The sequence below is a fragment of the Leuciscus leuciscus genome, assembly GCF_965113295.1.
Source record: "Leuciscus leuciscus genome assembly, chromosome: 25".
Taxonomy (NCBI): Eukaryota; Metazoa; Chordata; class Actinopteri; order Cypriniformes; family Leuciscidae; genus Leuciscus; species Leuciscus leuciscus.
In genome coordinates, this window is record NC_138724.1 from 8,390,093 (window position 1) to 8,415,176 (window position 25,084).

Consider the following 25,084-nt stretch of genomic DNA (forward strand, 5'->3'; position numbering starts at 1 on the left):
TGGTTTGAGAAACATTTAATATTGCGGACTGAAAAGCACAATTGGAAATAGTAAATCATTGGTTTTGGTAAATTAAGCAAGTGTAGTTAGAGGACGATCCCGCTCTGGATCTTTCAGGATGGATGTCAGAGCCTCCAGAGCTTCAACGGTCACAACTAGATGGCCAATAACTTCACTGCTGTCCTGAACGTCCACGACTGCAGTGAGGGACAGGGGAACAGAAGAGAGAGAGAGAGAGTTATGGTCAGACAGTGGCACTTTCCACAAATAGGGTTGTCGTCTCATTATATAAGGCATAAACACCATGTTAGAGAAAGAACTATTACATGTGTTACAAAAACTAATATTACACATACTAATTTAAACATGTTAAATTTTGGCTTGGTCTTGACTTTTTTGGACTTTATGCAACAATTACTATCATACAATAATAATTCTGACAATCTGTTTAAACTGATACTCGATTAATTGTAGAGAATAATTCCTTATAATCTCGACCAATGACCAAAAATGACCAAAAATGATAAATGTGCACTCCAGCCTGTTACTAATAATAAAAAATAATAAAATATATTTCATTAAATTCTGCCACCCTGGATGTGACATAATTTGGATCCTTTCTATTGAATGGCAGAAAGAAATGGAAATGACTGCATTACATTTTTTCTTACACAAATTGCATTCATCAAACTCAGCCATTCAACCCGGTTGCTAAAATTGTATTAACAAAATAAATAATAATATTAAAAGTAATAATAATAATAATAATGTATATAAAAATATGGGAAATATAAGTTTCCATTTAAACCAATTTTTTACAAATCAAAATGTCATCCCAAAATGACTAAGCCCTGTTACTTGCACACCAACAACATTATGCGATGCTCTTCATCTTACACATTTTATTATCTTTTTCATGTTTATCTAATATTTATGGCTATAAATAAAAATCTAATTAAATAAAAAATAAACTGTGTCCCGAGATCTGGTAACAGGGTTGAGAAAAAAGGCAAACCTTATATAAATTCAATCCAGATAAACTAAATCATGTAATATATACAGTCTGACCGTCTGAGTTGGACGAACAACAGAGGTTCAGAGGTTAAACATCTTTCCCCGATACTTTCTTGAAAAAAATAGTTTTTCAGGTCTTATTTAAAAACCTGTATGCGGATATTTCCCAAAAAATGACCAAGTAACTCAAGATCTGAGATAACATTCAGATTTTCACACTAAACTAAAAACGCTGGTTGTGAGCGGACTGTGTGTGATGCAAAGTAAACCTCTTACCGCTCAGGCTCACGTCCCTCAGGTCTCTGCGTTTGTCCATGATGTCGAGGATTCGCAGGTAGGCCACGCCCACATCCTCACACTCCTCATCCTGCTCTTCCTCTTCAGGAGGATCACTCACCACCGTGAACTTTATGCTGTCACAGACCATCAAAGAGTTCCTTGTTATTAAAGCGGTTATTAAAGGGATTTAGAAAAATAAGGACCATTTTCATAGTTTGCTACGTACAATGTACATGATTAATATTCAAAACTCTCATCATGAGCATAAAACAAAGTCAACTAGTAATTTCAAAGATTTTTTTCTTCCCTCCCCAAATAACATTGTTTATAATGAAATGCTCTTAAAATGCTGATTTGAGATGTTTATGTATGATATCATGCTTCGAGGAGTGAATGTGCAGAATATTTTTCCTGTTATTCAGTAGAATTCGTTATTGATTTTGAAGCCATTATCCGAGCCTTTCTGAATTAGGTATTCGGCTTCGGGCAAATCGCTAGTATTCACAATAACACTGCACTCTACACAACAGAAGACTGCGATCACACTAGAGAAAGAGACTGGAGATGGGAAGTGTCTCACTGCTCTAGTTGTCTGTTCCGGCCCTCCAGCACTGCTCTCAGAGATTGCCGTCTGGCTTGGTTATTCTCCATATCCACATGGATCACTGTAAGAACAATGCATGTTGTTTAAGATAGTTTTCTTATATTGATGAATCACTATTACAAGACAATGCCAAATAAACATAATTTGTATATTAATAAAGCTACAGGAACCAGTTATGTGCCCAATATGGTTGTGGAAGCACAATGTTAGCCACAATAAGTTTAGGACACTTGGTCCAACAGCAAATGAATCCCTATTTTACAACAACTTTTGACCACTACGAGAAGCCGGTGTGTATGGAAGCTTATTTCCGCCACAGAATAAAAACAGAAACAACTGAGACATTTTTTTTTTTTTCTCACAATTGCGAATAACATGATGCCATTCTGAATTCAGAATTGTGAGATAAAAGGTCGCAATTACCTTTTTTATTTTTTATCCAGTGTTGGAAACAAGCTTCCATAGTTCTGGAAGGTCGTTCCATCAGAGTTTATGATCAATTTCATTAATTTGTTAGGGGTTAATAGAGGTCTGCATTCTTGCGGGACCCAACTTTTGCCAGGCTTGATCATCTGATGAAAATATGGTGAATTTTTGAAGAGTATTAAACAGTATAAAATTCAAATTAGTGGGCAGTCAATATGGTTTATAAATGGGTATAATCCAATGAATCTAAATGGAGCAGATGTATGACTTTAGATCAAGTTACTCAAGATATCAAAAGGGCAGAAATTGAAACCACTCCGTTTATTAAACTTGGTATTAAAACCCAGGAATTGTAGGAAATGTATGTTTCCATACCAGTGCTTTCCAACTCTATTCCTTCAGGCATCCCAACAGTTCACATTTTAGATGTCTTCCTTTTCTATCCCATCTATTTGAAGTTCTGAAGTTAAATAAGGTGCGTTTGATTAGGAAGAGAATATATGTACTGTGAAAATATGTACTGTTGGTGTGTCTCCAAGAAACCTATTCTAGGCTTTGTTTACATTAATCCAGATACATTTGAAAACAGTGTTTTCATTTTAAAACGCTCTCCATCCACACTATGGTTTTCAAGAACTTTAAAGGGGCTATATGTAGTTTTCAGCGGCCTCTAGCGGCGATGTTTCAGATTGCAACCAATACGTTTACAAGCGAGTGCTCGTGCTCGAACTCATGAGCGAGCACTCTGGGTACCGGCCAGACTGAGACGCTGGATGCTGGAAACTCAGGTAAACTCCACTGCAACGTTACAATAATATGCTACTTTTACCAGCTTGACGTTGAACTAATGCTCCATGCTCGTACCATGATAACGTTACATTGACTGCATTTAGTCTATGTAATGTGTTGGAGTCTGTGTTGTGCTGGGAGCAGGTCGTTTCTTAGAGTTAGCAGACTCCATGTCATAAGTTGCAGTGTTGTCGCTGTTGAGTGCAAAGTCAGTAGATGAGGCGAGAGGCTCGGGAGCGCGCATGCAGGTCTCAGTCACGTCACTGGATTTCACTGTAAATCTGACCTGTAAATCCGCGGTAAAGCCTTCACATAGAAATAGGAATACTTGCTTTCAGAGGTAATAGCAAAACCCGCCAAGTGGATCATTTTAATGTGAGATTACAACCCCTTCACACACAGGCAATAAAAAAAGGATTCATGTTAGTAGAAAAACTACACATAGCCCCTTTAATAAGTGCTCATTGAGGTTTTCAAGAACTTTAATAAGTGCTCACTGAGATGATACCGATAGACCAGAGTCTCAGAGTTCTCACCCTATTCTTCTGGCATGATCATTTAACCCATTCGGACCCTCGTCCATTACAACGGACATCACATGTCAGCAGCCCTTTTTGTTTTTTTACTTCTGGAGCATTTCAACTAGTTTAAAGCCTGCAGTCCATGAGATTGGACGTTTGTCATCCAATCAAATGGCAGTAAAGCTCTGCATGTGGCAATAAAAAAAAACTTTTCATACAATCAGATGTCCCTTAATTTATAGAATATCGTTTTATTGGATATACAGTTTCATTTCTTTCCTGTAAAAATAAATTACAATATAAAACGTGTATGAAGTTGTTTTGTAAGGGACAGTTTTTGGTAATAATTTCAGGGGAGGACAGAGATGAGCCACTACCAGTAGTAGGGAAAGAAACTGAGATTGAGGCAGAGGAAAGTCAGGATCAAGAAGACAGAGAAGATTATGAGCATGAGGCCGATGTAGACCCAGTACTTGGTGATGATCCTTTTACAAATATCACAAAAAAGAGTGATATTCAGTGATGTCGTCACACCCGCTTTACCCCAGTAGAAACTGTGGAGAAAGTCCCACCACTGCCCCCCCAGAGCCACTTACACCATACGGCTTCTTCAAGCAGTATGATTCAAGTCAGATGTTTGAGCTGATGAGCACAATGACCAATATATATGCAGAACAAAACGAAGTCAGGGGGTATAAACATGCCTCAGATTGAAGTCCTTGTTGGTCTACATATGGCAATGGGAGTTCTTGGTCTTCCAAGAATGAGAATGTACTGGACCTCCAGTATCAATACTGGAATTTTCAAGGAAACCATGTCTCAAGATATTTTTTTTCAACTCCGCTCCAACCTGCATGTTGTGAACAACTATGAGAGGCCTCCTGGAGACACTGAAGGTTTCTTCAAGGTCAGACCAATCTATGAGTCCATAAGGAAACGCTGTCTGCAGCTACAACTGGAGGAAGATCTCTGTATTGATGAGCAGATTGTGCCTTTCAGGGGAAAACTCTCTGTACTCCAGTATATCAAAGAGAAACCTACACCATGGGGAGTGAAGATGTATTTCCTCGGTGGCAAAAGTGGGCTTGCTTATGATTTTCTCATCCATCAAGGTGCCACAACAGAGCTTTCTGAGCAAAGCAAACAGGTTCTAGGGCATGAAGTCTTCCACCTGTGCCAGAGAATCCAGGCTCCCAACCACAAGCTCTACTTCACCTCCTACAATGTCCTTGAAGTTCTTGCAGAAAAGAAAATCCATGCTGCTGGAACAGCCACTGAAGACAGACTAGGAAATGTCTAAGAAAATGCGGGGAAACCATGATGAAGTTAGAAGTAGGGATGGAAAAGTTGTTCTAGTGAAGTGGTTTGATAACCGCTCTGTTGTGCTGGCCTCCAACTTTGGAGATGAAGACGAAGTTGAGAGGTGGGATCAGAAAGAGAGGCAGTTTGTGAAGGTCAAGCATCCAGAGGTTGTGAAGAAATACAACAAGGGAATGGGAGGGGTGGACAAGCTTGATCAGCTAATCAGCCTTTACAGGATTGATATCAAGTCCCACAAATGGCCACTGTGCATGATTACTCATGCTTTTGATGTTGCTGTAGTGAACAGCTGGCTTGAGTATCGCAGGGACAATGAATACACAGGAACTCAGCCACAGAAAATCATGGATCTCCTTGAATTCAAAATTAATGTGGCCGAAGTGCTTGTGCGTTCTGGGAAGCCACAGGGTTAAAAAAAATGAGGGAGGCCAAGCAATTCTAACGCAGCCAGTACCTCTCCAACTCCACATGATGAAGCTGGACAACAGAGAGGGGCAAGGGAATGGCGGCCAGTTCTTGAAGTCCAAAAAGATATGTTGGACCACCTGCCAAACTATGATACAAAAAAAGAAGCAACAAGATGCAAATTGAAAGGTTGCTCTGGGAAAACACACGTCTTCTGTGATAAGTGCAAGGTGCACTACTGCTTTGTGTCACAGAGAAATTGTTTCAAAGATGCACACTGGAAATTATTATTATTATCATAATTAGATAAGCTTTCTTTGCAACAAAAACAGTTATTATTTCTGCCATCTGTAGCCCGAAAATCATTGCCTGTCCTTTGGTTTGTATAATAGTAACGTTAACTTATACAATACATTTGGATTATTAAACAATGTCGAAATAAAGTGACTCTGCAGAGTTTTGCATTCACATCACTGCACACACATTACCCACACATTACATGGCGGGTGTTCATTTCATAAACTGTGCAAAATGGTAGCTTATTTAATGTATAAATTAATGTATATGGCCAAAAAAACGGGTAATGTCATACTTTGTAGTAGTGCTATTGTGGCGTAAGTTTGGTTGTAAAATGTATGCATTACCTGAATGAAATGAAATCGAATGTATCGTCCTGTGGAATCATTCATTCACAGACAGCTTACGAAGATGTTCAACTAATACAGATCTTCATCGCTGGCAAAAATATGATGCATTTGCAGATTTGCTTTCACTGACTGTACTGTAGGTCCACGGCCACTTCATCTAACGCTCTTGATGTCCACAGATCATTCAAACTGATTCGCGAACCGATTTAGACAGATCTGCCAACTTGTTTGATGAAGTCTTTGTACAGAATCGACTCAAAAGAGTGATTCATTTGTGAATTGAACATCGCTCATGCCCAGAAAAAAGATACAGCGCGCTTGGAATAAACTACGCATTTAACAACATGTATTGCATTAAAATAAAGTAACGAGAGGAACGTCGCCCAACGTAACGAAGTAAAAGTACAGTTTTTTTCATTCGAAAATGTACTCTAGTTAAAGTACCCACATTTAAATCTACTCTTAAAAGTAAAATTTTACCCAAAAAATACTCAAGTAAATGTAACGAAGTAAATGTACTTCGTACGTACGTGATTTTAGGGGAAAGTTACGGATAGGGTTAGGTCCAAATTTTCAGACAGAAATGTTGTTCCAGGATCAACAAAATATGTTGTCTTTCTTGGCAATATCACGGTGACCGGGTACAATATGCGTCACATGTCTACAATATGCATTATTGTCTTCAAATATCTCCATTTTCACTGTCCACACTACAAAGCAAAAACACGGTTTTCAAATTTATATACGTGGAAGAGGATCTTCAAAAAGCTCAGTTTTCGCAGAAAGAAAAATACCCTCAGTGCCAAAACATAGAGAAAAAGATGCATTTTCAAATATATCTGGATTACTGCAGACTTAGCCCTAGACTAAAGCAGAAAAGTGTAACTTCGAACTTATGGTGGCTCAAGGAGGTTTGAGGTGTAGAACCCCAAATTGGTCAGAAGAAAGTTTAGATATGTCTTAATTAATGCACCAATTTTCACTATATTTTACCATGCAGTTTAAGAAGCTGCCATAGACATAGAGAGCAGAATAAAAGTAGAATAAACACAACGGCTGGTATTGCATGGATATGTTGTTCACCATTGCTGAAGTTGTAGGAGAGACAGTGTCCAGGCAGTGGCTTCTTTAGGGACAGCGGGGTCTCGACTGACGGCAGGCCCAGGAAGCAGTACTCCACAAACAGCCGGACGATCCCACTGTCTTCTGCCACTCTCGAGCCTGGCTTCAGACTCAGAGAAACGATCTCCACACGAATGCACTCGGACGGCTGGTGGAGCAAAGCATCACATGACCTTATCACAACTGACATTCAACCTCACGCCAACTGACATGGTGAGACACGCTGTGAATCTTCAGGGACTCAATCACTCTCAACATCTGACAGAACATCCTCCAAGAATATTCCACCGTTTGAAATGATGGACACTGGACAAACTACATCTCTTTCCTGATGTGGACGTGTAACCTGCAGGGCATAGTTCTCTGATAATGATGTGGGCTGGAGACGTGTTGTCTATCTGTGTATCAACTGATTCAATCTGTCAAACATGCTGTCCACATTGATGGAGTTTTTAGGCCATTAAGTTTGTGCTGACAGCAGTCATTAGATCTCTGTTCCTTTCACTCCTCTTGAGCTAACATTAAGCTGACCATTTAAATCCTTGAACTTACATGACCCTTTTCACAAGAGTGAACGGTCTACTTACACAGGCTAAATTCATCACTAAAGTGTCTTCATTTAAAACGACACTGATGAGTAAGGAATGAAAAACACAATATCCTCCTGAGACCCAGCAATTCATTTCTGTCCTGTGTTGAGGATGTGCATTTCTCTGAGACGATACACAACATCGTTTTGTCAGAGATACCAAATATTTGGGTATTTCTTCTATAATAATTGGTTATGCAGAATAAGGCATTAATATGTGTTTTATAAGTACTAATAAACAGCCAATATCCTAGTAATATGCATTATATTAATCAACTAGTTAATAGTGAGGATTTTAACCTAAACTGAAGTGTTTCTACAATTTCCTCTCTGTGGCTTTTAAACATTGTGTAAGTTAGTTGAAGGTGACATTTATGTGCAGAACAATGTATTAATTAATACACTTATTTTGATGAAATGCTTATGGGCACCAATGCATATAAATAGAAGTTTGAGGTTAGAAAGTTTTCTAAAAGAAGTCTTTTATGCTCACCAAGGATGGATTTATTTGATATATGCATTTATGATATATTTGAATACAGTAATAATGTGAAATAATATTATAATTCATACATTTCTATTTTAAAGTATTTTAAAATGTAATTTATCCCTATAATGGCAAAGCTGAATTTTCAGCATCATTATTCAGTGTCTACAGTCTTCAGTGTCACATGATCATTCAGAAATCATTCTAATATGCCTGAGAAACATTTCTTATTAAATGCGGCCTAATATTTTTGTGGAAATTATGACTTTTTTGGGGATTCTTTTAAAATAACTTTTATTTGACATAGAAATGGTTTGCAACAATGTAAAAGTCTTTACTGTTACCGTTGATCAATTGAATGCATTGTTAAGATATATTGGTTGATTTGTTAAACATGCAGTGGCAAACCTGTTTCTTCTGCTGTGTGCTCTGAGCAGGAACAATGCAGTCATCGCTGTCATCCTCTTCATCCTCATCATCCTCACCCTGTACGCCTGCAGAGAACAGATCTGTGTTATGGTCAGCTGGTGATCGAGAACGTTACGCACTGGCAGATCATTAGATGAAGCGTTCCTGGTCTCATTTCATATGGAAGGTGTTCGTGAAGGAATGGATTGTTTATTTTCTTGTCGTCCATCTCTCGCTGTGGTCTCAGCGGCCCGCGCCAGGTAAGAGAGAGAGATGTTAGACATGAACACTTTAAAGACAGCCTCTTGGCCAAGGTCAACACACATTAACATTTATGTTGTTGGGTGTCAACAGGAAACACATCAGATTATTGGCAGCAGAAAATGAAATATTAATGATTCTCATCTCATTGGAAAAACAATAGCACAGCTGCTTCCTCATATGAAACTGAATACTAACGCTCAGCATTAAGTACTGGTTTACCAAAACATTCATATGTGGCTGAATACAAGTTCTACTAAGGGCCGAAGCACAGGGGCCCTTCCTGCACACAATAACACAAACACATTTATTCTAGAAGCAGCTTATGTGTGTGTGCTAACATGGAAGCTAATTTGAGGTTAACTTAAACACTGAACCTGAAGCCTTCATTAAAAAAAAAGAAGTTCTGTTATTATTTATTCCACACATACAGTATAGGACTTTCTTTCTTCTGTGAAACAGAAAATGAGATGTTTTGAATAATGTCCAAGCTGCTCTTTGCCATGAATGTTGAATTGGGGACAAATACTCGAAACATTTTAACATATGCAAATTAGTTTTGATAATGGCAGAGCAAATTACAATCATACTTCTGCTTTTTGTCCATCCCCCATCACATTTAATGCATAGAAAATAGCAGCATGAACATTGTTCAAAACATCTACTTTTGTGATTCAAAGAGGAAACGAAGACTTTGAATTTGGAATGACATGAAGGTGAGTAAATAACCAATAAACAAACAAACAAGATGACTTAAAATTATTTTAGCATTATTTCAGCACTAAAATGATTATAATACAAAATATTTTATAACTTAAATAATATACTAAAATCCCCGAAAATCATTTAAAGCCAATTAGAAATCAAACAAGGCCATTTTTACTTAACATATATTTGTATTATTATTTATGTATTCAAAATTGATGACATGACTTTTCAGAGTGAGGGAAAAATAAAATTAACCAAAAAAGATGAAACCCATGCAGATGAAACCCATACATTATTTCTAGCTTAATATTCCGTATCACATTGCAGAAGGTACATGCTTATGTCTAATGTCTTTAAGGATATTTATGTTTTAATAACACACAGTACACACACCTGTTTGTGGCTCTTGCAGCTCTTCAGAAATCTCAGACTCGTCAGATTGAGAGCTGGCGGTGATCACCTGACCCTCAGAGAAATGAGACTCTTCCTCATCCTCTTCCTCGCTGACTGCAGTGCCCTGTCCTGCATCCATCACTATGATGGTCTGAGGAACACAGTGTGACATTGTTTATTCCTGAACTCTTTTTCCTTGTAAATGTCAGTTTTTCAGCGTACCTTAGGCACAGGGGTGACAGATGATCTTGTCTCTTTATTATCATCATCATTAGAGGCTGTAGTCTGCTCCATCTTGAGATAATTAATACACACAAAATACATACTCAAAACACCATATACACCAAATGGTACGGGTTAATACTCAGGTTATTTAAAACCTAAATTTGAGTACTAGTAATAGTGATGCTTGATTTGGCAAACATTACTAATGAAACCAGAGCAGACTTTTTTTTTTACCTGTTTTTCAAGCTCAGTGACGTCCACAAAAGACACTCTTTTAGCAGTTGATTTTGATAGAGTTCGCTGTCTGGGTTTGGGCAATGGAGTCTAGAATGAAGAGCAAGAAAAAGAATATATTCTACAATGACGAAACCAGGAAAAGCATTCAACATTGATTTATGTATGACCCTGGATGCTGATTGGTCGATACAATGCTCCAACTGTGCTAAAACACCCAATAGTTTTTATAATAATAAAAAACACCTGTTCACCACCTACAGTGCGTAGTGACCCATAGTGGGCAATTATTATATATATTACACACTGTATTATATGCTATTTCATCTTTTATGCATTCAGTTACAGCACCTTTAAACACTCAGCCAGAATGAAAGCGATAGGATTTGGGCATGGCATCACCTCAGAAACAGTGGGCTGAGGTATTAGCGGAGGGTCTTTGGCCATCAGCTGTGTCTCGGTCTGTGATTTCTCCTTGTCTTGAGATATCTGTCTCTCTGTTTTCTCCTTGTCTTGAGATGTCTGTGTCTCTGTTTTCTCCTTGTCTTGTGATGTCCGTCTCTCTGTTTTCTCCTCGTCTTGTGATGTCTGTCTCTCTGGTGTCGTCCTGCTGGTGATCTTGGTCTGTTGTGTGGTGAGAGCGGAGGATGATGGAGGGAGATACGTGAACTTCCATTTCAGCGTCACACTGATTTGGCCACTGGGGAGTCCAGCAGGGTCTGTAAGCTCAAACATACCTTAAAAAAAAGAAATACAAAAATGACAAAAAAATGTAATATTAAAAGGTATCTATATGCTGAAAAATAAATAAATACAACTCTTAATCAGCATTCTTGCCATATTTTCCTGCACAAAAAAAAAAATATATATATATATAAACATCTCTAAAGTTAAAAAATTCTTTAAATTCTACATTTTAAGTCCCCCTGTGGTGAAAATCAAGTTTTTTAATGTTGTTTATATGTCTATGTGGTGTTTTTAATGTGCTTTAAGTCAAACCATGTGTAAATTCATAAGTCAACACCATACGAGATTCGAGGGTTTGTGGAAAAAGTGTAATGGCTAACTTGGATAACATGTGCCTTGATAACCAATCACATTACAGCATTGTCGTCATTGAAGTTGTGTGACAGTCAATCACTGTTTGCGGATACCATAGAAATAAATAGGAAGTGCCGTAAACTCAATCCTACCTGTCGCACAATTGTCTGTGACTTCTCTTATAAAAAATGTTTTGGGGTGTAAACTCTAAAAATAGATCAATCCAAAAAGAATGTTTAAGAGCAAAAATGGTGACGATTAGCCGATAGGCTGTCGATTCATTAAATGATAAGCCGGTTTCCCACAAAAGCGGTTTATTCAGCGTAGTGAAGCCTCTCCTCCATTGACATCCATTAAAATAAAAATCTGCCTCTGGTCTCCTTCCCTGCGTACCGCAGCGTTACACTATTTTCTGCTAACCTCGGAGGCTTGCCTTAAAGCGGCTTTGCTAGAATCTTCTAGGCAAGTGTGTTGGCGCTGGTTGGAGATAAACACTGCAGGACATTGGACCTCCAGGAGCAGGGTATGAAACCCCTGGTTTGGGAGTAAACTAGCATATAAATTATCTTAATGCTCACTAACAAGACCTAAAAGCTTGTGAAAATCAATGAAATTAATTCTATGTAAAATGATATCATTATGACCTATTGTTTGTCCTCACCAGTGATGGTTTCATCGTGTGCCAGCGAGATGAGCGGTACTCTGGCCTTCCCCAGATACAGCTGGTTCTCATCATCTAAATCATCAAACACATACAACACCAGAGCCTCTGACCTCAGAAACGCATCAAGGTCAGAGTTCATGGCCAATGGGAAGACCGTGTGATCTTCAAACTGTGGCTCATTGGTAGAGGATATGATTGGCGTATCATGGTCAGGGAAGTCGTAGAGTTTGTAGATGACGTAGGGGCTGGGTTGAGTGTGAGGAGCTCTGGATTTGAGATTACAGCATAAGTGTACGGTGAGGTTTAGTTCATTAAGATCACCATCCATCAATGATGAGGAACTGGCGACAGGAACCGATAAAGCCTGCAAAATAAAGTAAAAAGATCAAGTAATTTTGGTAAGTGTAAAAGTAGGAAACCATGCTAGGAAACCGGTGAATAAACAGTACCTGGCTGTCTCTAATGCTTGTGTTGAGGTAACCAAGTGCTTTGACTCTCTCCTTATAAAGGCGAATGGCTTGTTCCATAGGAACTCTCAGTTTGAGCCAGAACTCTAGAGTACCAAACACCTGGATCTCATCTGTAACACCTACAACAACAGATGGAGAGCACGTTTTGATAGTTTCATGGTGCTTTTTGACCATTTCAATCACTTTCCACTTTTATTCACTCTTAATAATAAAGGTTCCAAAAGATGGTTTCCACAGTGATGCCATAGAAGAACCATTTTAGGTTCTCCAAAGAACATTTCAGTGAACAGTTCTTAAAAGAACACTTTTTTTCTTAGAGTTAAGAACATCTTAATAACCAGAAGAACCTTCTTCGACTATAAAGAACCTTTTATGCATTGAAAAGTTTCCATGAATGATAAAGGTTCTTCAAGGAACCATAAATGTCAATAAATAACCTTTATTTTTGTGTTGTTGGAAAGGGAGCAGCTTGGACATACTGCTACACTTCGCTATTCTGTGCTCCTCAAAAGAAAGAAAGTCATATAACCGGGGTGTCCAAACCTGCTCCTGTATTGCCACTGTCCTGCAGAGTTTGGCTCCAACTTTCCTCAACACCTGCCTGGAAGTTTCTAGTATGCCTAGTAAGGCCTTGATTAGCTGGTTCAGGTGTGTTTAATTGGGGCTGGAGATAAACTCGGCAGGACAGTGGCCCTCCAGTAGCAGGATTGAACACGAGTGTCATAGAAGTTTGGAACTACAAAAACGGTAGGACTGCACGAAATCACCTGAAATCGTGATTTGGCTTAGTTCGATTATTAAATCCTTAATTATTTTTTAATTAAATATATATATGCACATCATGTTAGTGAAGAGCGGCTCTGTGATCAGTAGTAAATGCTGCTCGTCCTTTGAAAGCACTGCGAGTTTGAGTTTTTAAATCGCAAATAGTAATTTTAACCAGAATTTTTTTTTAATAAAATGTGCAATTAGATATTTTCCCCAAATCATGCAGCCTTAAAAAAATGGCGAGTACATTTTCAGTTTTGAGTGAACATTTCCTTACATATCAACCAAAAAAACACCCATTTTGGTCGACCTCAATGTCAACAGACAGTCTAAAGACTCACCGACTAACTGAATGGTGCCAAACACCTTCCCATCTCGTTCCAGCAGTTGATTTAACCTGAGCTGACCAGCGGCCACCGTGCGGAAACTCAACCCCTCGGCGAGCTGCACCTCCACGGTGACAGAGCTGGTGTGGAGATAGTTCAAAAAGAGCTCATTCACTCTCACCAGATATTGAGAAGTGAAGCTGTACGCTGGACGGGCACCTCGCACCACAGCGGTGGACTGCAGCTCGAAGTCGTAGAAGGCATATGTGCAGAAGGTGGACGGATCTCTGTCCTTTAGACCCGCTACAGCTTCAGGAGCGAACTGCGCTCTCCCCAAGTGGATTTCCAGAAGGTTCTCGCCTCGAGCCAAGTGGAGGGGTCCATCAAACTCATCTGTGACGTCATCACTGGTGACATCAGGTCTGAAAACATGGGTCTTGGTTCCATACGCAATGTCTTTCAGCTGGGCTGGAAGGACACAGGAAGAATTAGTTTTACTAAGCACAACTGTTAGTTTGGGAAACACTGGGTTTTGGATGCAGCTAAACCTTCAAGTTTCTTTATCTTGGCAGCTCTCATGTCCAGAAGCTGAGCCAGCTTCTCCGTCTTCAATTCACATTCAAGTTTCAGATCGTCCATCGTGCGAGTGACCACTTCAACTTCAGCCTAAAACAAAATTGATGTTTAAATACATCAGCCATACTGTATGTGACCAATATCTGTATATGGAGAAGTTAACATGAAATGAAGTTTGTAACCCAGTGTTGCAATCGAGACCTGCTCATTCGAGTCCAAGTCCAGACCTAGACCTTAATAGGTTGAGTCCGAGTCAAGTCCAAGTCAAGACCGAGACCCTGAAAATATGGTCTTGAGCTCAGACTCGAGACGGACTCTACAACACTGCTCCATAATGTGGTGTATTTTCCATCGATAAAATGTAGGGCATGACCTATTTATCCACTGGGAATCGATTTAATTGTGAAAAGTGGGCGTTCCATAACAAAATTGAGTCTAATTTGGAGCTAAATGTGACTTTGCAGTTGATAGTACACCTACTTTTGAGGAGGCTGCACAAAGACATGGAGGCTGAAGGTCAATTTAATCCTCAAGTGCATCTTGACATATTGCCAACGGTAACGCTTCTTTTAAATCTTTTGTGATTTTCTATTATTTCTAAAAGAATTATTACATTACAGTTAACCAGCAACACCAGCATTGTGTTAATCCAGTAAAGGGGATCAATTTTGATTTCATGTTAACTTCTGGATAAAAGATAGTGATAGTCAGAGGATTATCTATAAGGTCTGTTAGACTCTCAGTGTAAGGCTTGATCAAACCTGATAGTCTTTATTGATCTTGTGTTGGATGATGAGCATGTTCCTGGTCTTCTCCAGCTCTTGAATGGTCTCAGCATGAGTGGCCTGCATTTCCCTCAGAGATCGTTCCACATCCACTTTCACATCTTCTTCCACCTTCTCCAGGAAGCCAAGCTCGCCACTCTTCTGACTCCTACGAGTCTAAATGGGCATTCAAAAAAGAAAAACAATGAAAATTTCTATACAAGATTAAGTTTAGCAGTGCACTACTGAACAAACGGTCTAGGAGGAGATCGAAAAAGTAGGTTTTGAAAGAAAATCTAAATGGTGGACAGGAAGTTTGGCCGACTATGGCAAAATTGGTATCTATGGTCTCTGCATGACCCACAGGGTTATAATGACCACAAGGTGCCACTGCCTCGAAACTTTTTGAGTACCTTAAGGGCATGATTCCAAAGACACATACCGAGTTTCATAACGATACGCTAACGCATTCTTAAATATAACATTTTACGTCAAAATTCAAAATGGCCGCCACCCAAAATGGACGATATTGGAAAATTGGGCATCGTTTGACTTGGCATGCTGCACTCAATCTAAATGTCCATTTTTATCCTGACCACTAGGTGGCACTGCGCCAAAACTCTGCAGGAAACCTCAGGTCATGGTTGTCATAACACACACCAAGTTTGGTCAGAATACGCTAAAGCGTTACAGAGATATAGCCTCACGTTCATTTTGGCGGGCACTTCATCGAATTCGTTCCCATGTTATTTAAAAAACGGCTTGACGAATCAACTTGAATTCCATAACTTTTTGCCAGCAAGGTCTGAAGATGACCCGGCCTAATTTTGATGAAAATCAGAGCAATGGCCTTGGAGTTGTTCAGAAAGTAGGTAATTTGGCAACATTTTCATGATGGGAAATGACGTCATTATGGTCAATCGAATCGTCTTGAGCCAAGGAATCAGAGGAAAGAAGAATTTAATTTCTAGAAATATGTTTCTAGTTTCTACGGTTCAAAAGTTATTAGCATAAACGTAAGAGCAACTTTGGACAATTGAGTTATTAGCGATTGAGTTGGAGAGTCCAGATTTGCTATGATGACAGTTCAGACTGTCCGCTCTCAGTGTGTCATATTTCATAACGTTCCCACAGGTGGTTCTATGGGCTAGCATAGACTTGCAGAGCGGATGAATAATAATAAGTAGAATGCCAACGATTACAATAGGTGCGTTCGGTGCTTAATTAGTTTGGTAGTTTCAAATGTACAGTATTTACCTTGATAAGCATCAGGGCTTCACTGAGTTCAGCTGCATCTATTTCACTTTCCTTTAGAGAGAAGTATCAGATTCAGGCATCAAATAAAACCATCTGTATTGTTTTCAATTTATTTAATTTTTTGTAAATGGCAACTTTCTTTATGGGTGAACTATTCCTTCAAATCACTGTTTAATCTCTATTGCTACAAATATTAGACTTTACCTTGGTAAAGAACTTCATGCGATCTTTAATTTCATCCAGTTGTTGTTTCTGCTCCAGGTAACGCAGCTGAAGTTGCTTGTTTTCTTGCATCAGTTTTTCATTTACATCTTCAGTGAAAATAAACCAACAATGAGTCGACACACACCAGCCGTTTAAAGCAGCTGCAGTCATGTGTGCGGTTACCTCTCTCTGCCTTGATCTTATCCAGGATCTGGTTTTTATCAGTGAGGTCAGATTTTAAAGCCGTCTCCAGCTGGACAACCTGCAGTTTGAGCTGCTGTTCTCGAATTCTCCATTTCTGCTCCTGACTCACATCAAACGCACTATTGCAACAGGACAAAGCTAATTCAGAGCAGAACGCTCCCACACAATGATAGGGATTTGTTTCAATTCGTAATGCATGAGCAATTATAATAGTGATACGTTAGCAGACAACACTAGTACATTTTTATCTTTTCACCTTTTTACATATTTATCACAGTTTTCCTTGAGCAAGTCTCTCTCCTTTTCCAAATCTTGGATTCTCTCTTGTAACTGAAGAAAGACAAAAAAACAAATAAATTGGTAAACTTTGAAAACATTTTCGATATCTTAAAAAAATTATAATAATTAAATATATGTATATATATGTTAAGTATTTATCCACCTTTAACATATATATATATATATATATATATATATATATATATATATATATATACTGTATATAGGTTGAAAAACACTTAACATCAAATCACCAAAATTACACATTTATTATACAATTAATAAGCAATTATAAATCTTAAATATTCTACTTCATTCACTGCACTGCTGTCTGCTGCGATGTGTGTGCGTGCGTGCGTGCGTGCGTGCGTGCGTGCGTGCGTGCGTGCGCGCGTGTGTGTGTGTGTGTGTGTGTGTGTGTGTGTGTGTGTGTGTGATGGCAGCCGCACCTCTTGCGCGTGTCTCTGGTCTAGAACTCTGCCCTGAATCTGTGTCTCCAGCTGTAAACTCTTCATCCTCTCCTCCTTCATCTGTCGACTCACTTCCTCCACCTTCATCAGCGCCGCATCATGACTGGCCTTCAGAGTCTTCATGCTCTGCAGAAACAAACGCCTGCTATTGACATGAGCACCAGCAGAGGCGCTACAGCGGCTTAACGGCTGCATGACAGATCCATCAAATATGATAACATATGACATATATGAGCTTTAATGGTTGAATTTTAAATATAACATTTTGATAAAAAAAATTTAAAAACACATATTTCAAAATATATTTTAAATGTTTTTTAGCCAAATATGCATGCATGTATTTATTAATTGATTGATTTAAATTTAGGACATTATATTTAAAAAAATGTAAGATGACACTTCACTGTGTTCAAAATGTTGAGCTGAAAGAAGTCTCTATGGAAGCTCATTTCCACCCCATAAGCAAAAAACTTTTTAATCTTTTTTTAATAAACCTCAATTATGACATGAAAAATCTAAATGATGACATTTACTAACTATGAAATTACATAATTACAATTACTACGTCCTTTTCTCATAAATATGGCATAGTGTGTCATATTTCAACTTTTTATGTCATAATCAAAAATACAGTAAGACATCATATACATAAAACAGTAAATATTATTACATTTTAAAACATTTATTTTATTTTAATATATGTTAAAAGTGTAATTTATTCCAGTGATCAAAGCTGAATTTTCAGCATAATTTCTCCAGTCTTCAGTGTCACATGATCCTTCAGAAATCATTCGTATATGATGATTTGAGGATCAAGAAACATTTATGATTTATAACAGTTGTGCTGTTCAATATTTTTGTGGAAACCGTGATACTTTTTTTTTCAGAATTCTTTGATGAATATAGTTCAAAAGAAAAGCATTTATTTGAAATATTATTTGTTGTAGCAATATAAATGTCTTTACTGTAATATTTTTTATTTTTTCATAATTTAATGCATCCTTGCTGAATAAAAGTATTAATTTCTATAATTATTATTATTTATTTTTTTAATCCCACTGACCCCAAACTATTGAAGTCATGTGCATACACATGCTAACACACAATGTGTGTCAGAATACATTGAGGCGCAAAGAATCCGGGAAAAAGCAGGGAACATTCTCCACAATTATAATAACAGATATATTATCAGCCAATTATAGTTGATCTTTTTGACACCAGGGTCCCTGACAGTCACTCATACCTCCTGTTGCTGTAGAAATCTGCTCTCCAGCACTGTGAGTGCGTTTCCTTTCTCAGATAACAGCTTTTGTAGTTTGATCATCTCTACATTATCCTTTATGGTTAACCTGTAAAACACGATTTACAATTCAAACTCTATGCGTTCATATTAATATTCTATCACAGCGATCCCTGAAGAGAGGACAGCACCTCTGTCCACCAGCCTGATGCTCTCTCATCTGGAGGAGTGACTCCTCAAACTCTCTCTCTCTCCTCTTCAGCTGATCTCTCAACACCTCCGCTGATCTCTCCATCTCCTCCAGCTGAGCTTGCTGGATCTCAGTCACGTTCTCCCTGCGATCACGTAAAACAGCCGACAGATGTGTAATCTCCTTTCTGTCAGCATGTGTGTGTCTGTGAACAGACTGTGCATCACTCACAGGTTGCGGATCTCAGCGCGGGCCTCATCCAGCAGACTGTGTCCATAGCGGGGCAACAAACCCTGGGGCGGTTTTGCACTCATTTCCCCTTCAACATGCCTCATACCTTTGAATAAAAATAAATAAAAAAGATTTATATATATTATAAATAAATAAAACAACAAACCCATATTTTGTAGCATACTTTAAATATAAGACATTTATCATTTTCTCCAGTAACTCTGTTTTTACACATCCTAGGAAATACTCAAAGGATCCTTTAAGAATAGCTGTAGAACTGATCAAAAAATGCTCACCCTCAACCAAGCGATTATTGAATTAGAATAGAATAGAATAGGATATAACATATTACAGAAGAGAAAATAGTAGAATTAAAATAGAACACAGAATATAAATTGCAGAATAGAATAGAATAGAATAGAATAGAATAGAATAGAATAGAATAGAATAGAATAGAATAGAATAGACAGTGTTGTGCCAGTTCACAGCTTTTCTGAACTAGTTCAAGTTCAGTTCATACATGCTCAAAGTGAACAGTTCACGTTCAAAGTTCACAATTTTAATTCTGAACTAGTTCAAAGTTCAGTTCATTTTACTTTTTTCGTGAGATATTCAAATAAATACTTTTTTTCACACTACGAGCTAGAAATCACTATACGTTCTTTGAAGCTGCTCATTGTAGACATTTGCTCATGACACTGCAATTGTGGGTTTCTTACCAGGTGATGAAACTTGCAGCAGTACAGACAAGGTAGACCAGTTCTATACTTAGTGCAATGAAATCTACCAGCATTTAATTAAAAAAAGAATATATAATATGAAATATGTATATATTATTTGATATATATGATATTATATATACATATGTGTGTGTATGAAATGAGCAAAACTCTTGAATGAAGGTAATGAAGGCAAAACTCAAAGGCACAAAAAACTTTATTTTTAAGGAAACTCTCGTCGTTGCCTGCTACGCGGCGTTGCTATGCCTACCCCGCTCTGCTGCAATTCATCACGGGTAACGTTGTGTGGAAGCCAGTATGCTATTCAACTATTCTCAGCCGGACACTACGTTGCCCGCAATGCATTGCGCACACAATGTCAAAACCATTTCTGTCTGGTGATACATGATTTAAGCGGCACCAGCGAGAATACAGGAGGGAGGAACTTTCTCTCGTTGCGTTTCAAAAGAGAAAACAGATGTCACTCAGTTTTCAATGGAAAACAAATTCCAACGTTCATTTACAGTGATGTCTGCCGTTCATGACACATAATGTGAACTAATTCACGTTCAAGTTCTTTATTAAAAAATGTGTTGCGTTCAGTTCAACGTTCACGAAAAAATGAGCGTGTTCAATGAACGCGTTCTTTTGAACTCGTTCACGCACAACACTGAGAATAGAATAGAATAGAATAGAATAGGGCAGTACATATCACAATCTGCCATCTATGGGTAGGTAGATAGATGACAATAGATGACAGAATAGAACACAGAACATATTGGAGAACAAAATAGAATACAGATTAGAAAATGGATTGCATAACAGAACAAAACAAAACAAATATAGAATATGTAGCACAGAATGGAAAAAAATAATAATAACAGAATAGAAGATAGACATAAAATAGAATACCTAATAGAATAGAGTAGAGTTTAATACAGTGTAGAATAGAATGGGATACAAAATATGGCAGAAATAGACTACAAAATATAACATAGATAATAAAATAGAATATAGTAAAGAAAAGAACATAAACTGAATTGCAGAATAGAACAGAAACAAATAGATTGTGGAATACAGATTACAGAATGTGGTGTAATGGAATAGACTATAACAACATGATAGAATAAAATGTAGAATAGGCGAGAATGAAATAGCCTACACAGTAGACTATGAAATAGAACAGAACAGAACAAATATATAGAATACAAAATGCATAACTGAACAAATATATAGAATAAAATATGCATAACTGAACAGAGTAGATAACACAATAGAAACATAATTTATAAAATGGACTGCAGAATAGAACAGAACAAATATATATTTCAAGAGATCATAGAATAGAATAAAACCAAATACAACCGAATAGAACAGAATGGGATATGCATAACTGAAAAGAGTAGCCTAAATGACAAAATAGAACATAATATAAAAATCGACTGCAGAATAGAGCAGAACAAATATATAGAATAGAATATAATAGAATGAATATAATAGAACAGAACAGAACGAATAGAATAGAACAGAACAGAACAAATAGAATTGAATAGAACAGAACAGAATAGAATAGAACAGAACAGAATAAAATAGAACAAAACAAAACAGAACAGAATAGAAAACAGAATAGAACAGAATAGAATAGAACAAAACAGAACAGAATAAAATAGAACAAAACAGAACATAATAGAACAGAACAGAATAGAATAGAAAACAATATAACAAAACAGAACAAAACAGAATAAAACAGAAAAGAACAAAACAGAACAGAACAAAACAGAACAGAACAGAATAGAATAAAATAGAACAAAACAGAACAGAACAGAATAGAAAACAGAATATAACAGAATAGAATATAACAAAACAGAACAGAATAGAACAGAATATAATAGAACAGAACAGAATAGAATAGAAAACAGAACAGAATAGAACAGAATAGAGTAGAACAAAACAGAACAGAACAGAATATAACAGAACAGAATACAACAGAACAGAATAAAATAGAACAAAACAAAACAGAACAGAATAGAAAACAGAATAGAACAGAATAGAATAGAACAAAACAGAACAGAATAAAATAGAACAAAACAGAACATAATAGAACAGAACAGAATAGAATAGAAAACAATATAACAAAACAGAACAAAACAGAATAAAACAGAAAAGAACAAAACAGAACAGAACAAAACAGAACAGAACAGAATAGAATAAAATAGAACAAAACAGAACAGAACAGAATAGAAAACAGAATATAACAGAATAGAATATAACAAAACAGAACAGAATAGAACAGAATATAATAGAACAGAACAGAATAGAATAGAAAACAGAACAGAATAGAACAGAATAGAGTAGAACAAAACAGAACAGAACAGAATATAACAGAACAGAATACAACAGAAAAGAATACAACAGAACAGAATACAACAGAACAGAATACAACAGAACAGAAAAAAACATAGCATAACATAACAGAATAGAACAGAACAGAATAGAAAACAGAACAGAATAGAAAACAGAACAGAATAGAACAGAACAGAACAGAATAGAATAGAATAGAACAGAATAGAAAAGAACAAAACAGAATAAAATAAAATAGAACAAAACAGAACAGAACAGAATTTCTATTCTGTTCTGTTTTGTTCTATTTTATTCTGTTCTGTTCTGTTCTGTTAAAAAACAGAACAGAATAGAACAAAACAGAATAGAATAGAACAAAACAGAACAGAATAGAAAAAACAGAACAGAACAGAATAGAGCAAAACAGAACAGAATAGAATAGAACAGAATACAACAGAACAGAATACAACAGAACAGAATAGAAAACAGAATATAACAGAATAGAATAGAACAGAACAGAATAAAATAAAATAGAACAAAACAGAACAGAATTTCTATTCTGTTCTGTTTTGTTCTATTTTATTCTGTTCTGTTCTGTTAAAAAAACAGAACAGAATAGAACAAAACAGAACAGAATAGAAAAAACAGAACAGAATAGAACAGAATACAACAGAACAGAATACAACAGAATAGAATAGAAAACAGAATAGAACAGAATAGAAAAGAACAAAACAGAACAGAATAGAGCAAAACAGAACAGAATAGAACAAAAAAGAACAGAATAGAACAGAATAGAACAGAACAAAACAGAACAGAACAGAATATAACAAAACAGAACAGAATATAACAGAATAGAATAGAACAAAACAGAACAGAATAGAACAAAACAAAACAGAATAAAACAGAAAAGAATAGAACAAAACAGAACAGAACAGAATAGAATAGAACAAAACAGAACAGAATAGAACAAAACAGAATAGAATAGAACAAAACAGAACAGAATAGAACAAACAGAATAGAATAGAACAAAACAGAACAGAATAGAACAAAACAGAACAGAATACAACAGAACATAATACAACAGAATAGAACAGAACAGAACAGAATAGAATAGAATAGAATAGAATAGAATAGAATAGAATAGAATAGAATAGAATAGAATAGAATAGAATAGAACAGAATAAAACAGGACAGGACAGGACAGGACAGGACAGAACAGAACAGAACAGAACAGAATAGAATAGAATAGAATAGAATAGAATAGAATAGAATAGAATAGAATAGAAAAGAATAGAATAGAATAGAATAGAATAGAATAGAATAGAATAGAATAGAATAGAACAGAAGTACCTGCTTTGGGAGTGTGTGGTCGTGCTGGTGACAGGGGTCTGCGCAGGCCAGAGTTGATGCGTGGCTGGATGTGGCTGTAGGGAGTGTGTCGGCGGGTTTGAACCTGCAGCTGCTGTTTGGTGGCCAGCAGACGCCGTCTCAGCCCTTCGTTCTGTTTCTCCAGATCCTGAACCTTCTCCTGCATCTCCTCCATCATCTCCTCCATCTCAACATCTCGACCGCCCGCGCTCTCGCTCTGCTTACGGTCCTTCACCAGACGGATCAACTTCGTGGCCATCCTGAAACACCACAGACATTTCTAAATCTATTATATTGTTCTTGTTATGTTGTATCCAATCCATTTTTCCAAAGAATAAAACTAAGCCCATTAAAATACATATTTAAAATGTAATGATTGAGAGAACCTGCGGATCTTGTCTTCTTGTTTGCATGTGTGTTGTTTGAGTGTGAGGTTTTCATCCTGCACCCGTAAAAACTTGTCCTCCAGCTCTTCCCTGCTGAACTTGGACACGTTCTGCCTCTCTCTGACATTCTGGGACAGTACAGACTCTAAAAACAAACAGGACACTTTCATTTAATTGCCATTCACTGCAATGAATTTTTAACAGTTATAATAATACTTTAGTTTTAACAGTGACCTGGCAACGTAGCTGTGCCATGTGTGTTGACAGTGATGTCTTTCACAGGAATATCACCAGCTGTTTCGTCAGCACGGGAAAACATCATTCAGTCTGAAATCAAAGCAAATATACACTTGAAAAAATATTGCAAATATGAATTATAGTAAATTACTTAATTTTTAATACGTGGGCTACAGAAGAATAGAATGGTACCACCATGTTTATTTAGGACATGGCATTATTTTAAGTTAAATATTACCACTTATAAATATGCTAATAATTTACAAAGCACCATGACATTTCCATCTGATAACGCTATAACTTACTTGATACTTGCACTGCGATCTGATACATGTTTTCTAACAGTACTTTATTGAAACGGTTATCTAAGTCACAGAAAACATATAATGTTACGATAGACGAACGTATAGGCACACAGCGCACCTCAAAATGTCATAAAATACAAATATTTTAACCCAAATATCATCTCACCGATTCAAAAGCATCACACACAAACCACAGCGACAGTTGCTACAAACAACTCATCCACTTCCGCTTTAAAGGACTCCACTTCCGCAACTGCCTTTATGGGAAATGGTGTTTTTACGGCGTGACGTATTCGCGTACCTAGAATGAACTGCGCTCAAAAACAGCTGTTGAATTTCCATTTTAATGTTGCTGCTTTTTTTTAGTAAAGAAGTAACAATTCGTCCGCTGCACGATAATATACCATATGAATCTTAAATGTCTGAATGTCAGAGCAAATCTTGCTCTGGATATTGTACAGTGCAGAGAACGAAGTATTAACCAAAACTTAACACAGCAAATGTCTTATTTATTTCTTGAACTGTATTAAAATGCCATCTAAAACCTTAAATAAAGGCTGTAATACTCGTAAAACAGTATTTTATGATGAGTTAAGTCATGGCATATTAAAGT

General features: G+C 37.0%; 1 protein-coding gene across 2 annotated transcripts; it reads right to left on the reverse strand.

The window, feature by feature from the left end:
* Positions 1 to 25,084, reverse strand: rpgrip1l (RPGRIP1 like). 2 transcript variants are annotated; one of them, XM_082159574.1, is made up of 26 exons: positions 24,638 to 25,084; positions 24,164 to 24,256; positions 23,930 to 24,074; positions 23,526 to 23,803; positions 19,117 to 19,222; positions 18,887 to 19,030; positions 18,699 to 18,804; positions 17,435 to 17,581; positions 16,963 to 17,036; positions 16,686 to 16,825; positions 16,503 to 16,609; positions 16,299 to 16,349; positions 15,039 to 15,218; positions 14,250 to 14,367; positions 13,717 to 14,169; positions 12,587 to 12,726; positions 12,135 to 12,501; positions 10,835 to 11,169; positions 10,433 to 10,522; positions 10,196 to 10,267; positions 9,974 to 10,124; positions 8,612 to 8,697; positions 7,089 to 7,275; positions 1,874 to 1,958; positions 1,291 to 1,427; positions 1 to 197 (listed from the first exon to the last, which is right to left on the reverse strand). In XM_082159574.1, the coding sequence occupies exons 2-26, from the start codon at positions 24,249 to 24,251 to the stop codon at positions 73 to 75; spliced, it is 3,912 nt and encodes a 1,303-aa protein (XP_082015700.1). In that variant the 5' UTR covers positions 24,252 to 24,256; positions 24,638 to 25,084; the 3' UTR covers positions 1 to 72. The 2 variants fall into 2 exon arrangements, with proteins under 2 accessions (XP_082015700.1, XP_082015701.1); XM_082159575.1 differs by lacking the exons at positions 1 to 197; positions 1,874 to 1,958 and having other exon boundaries at positions 1,307 to 1,427.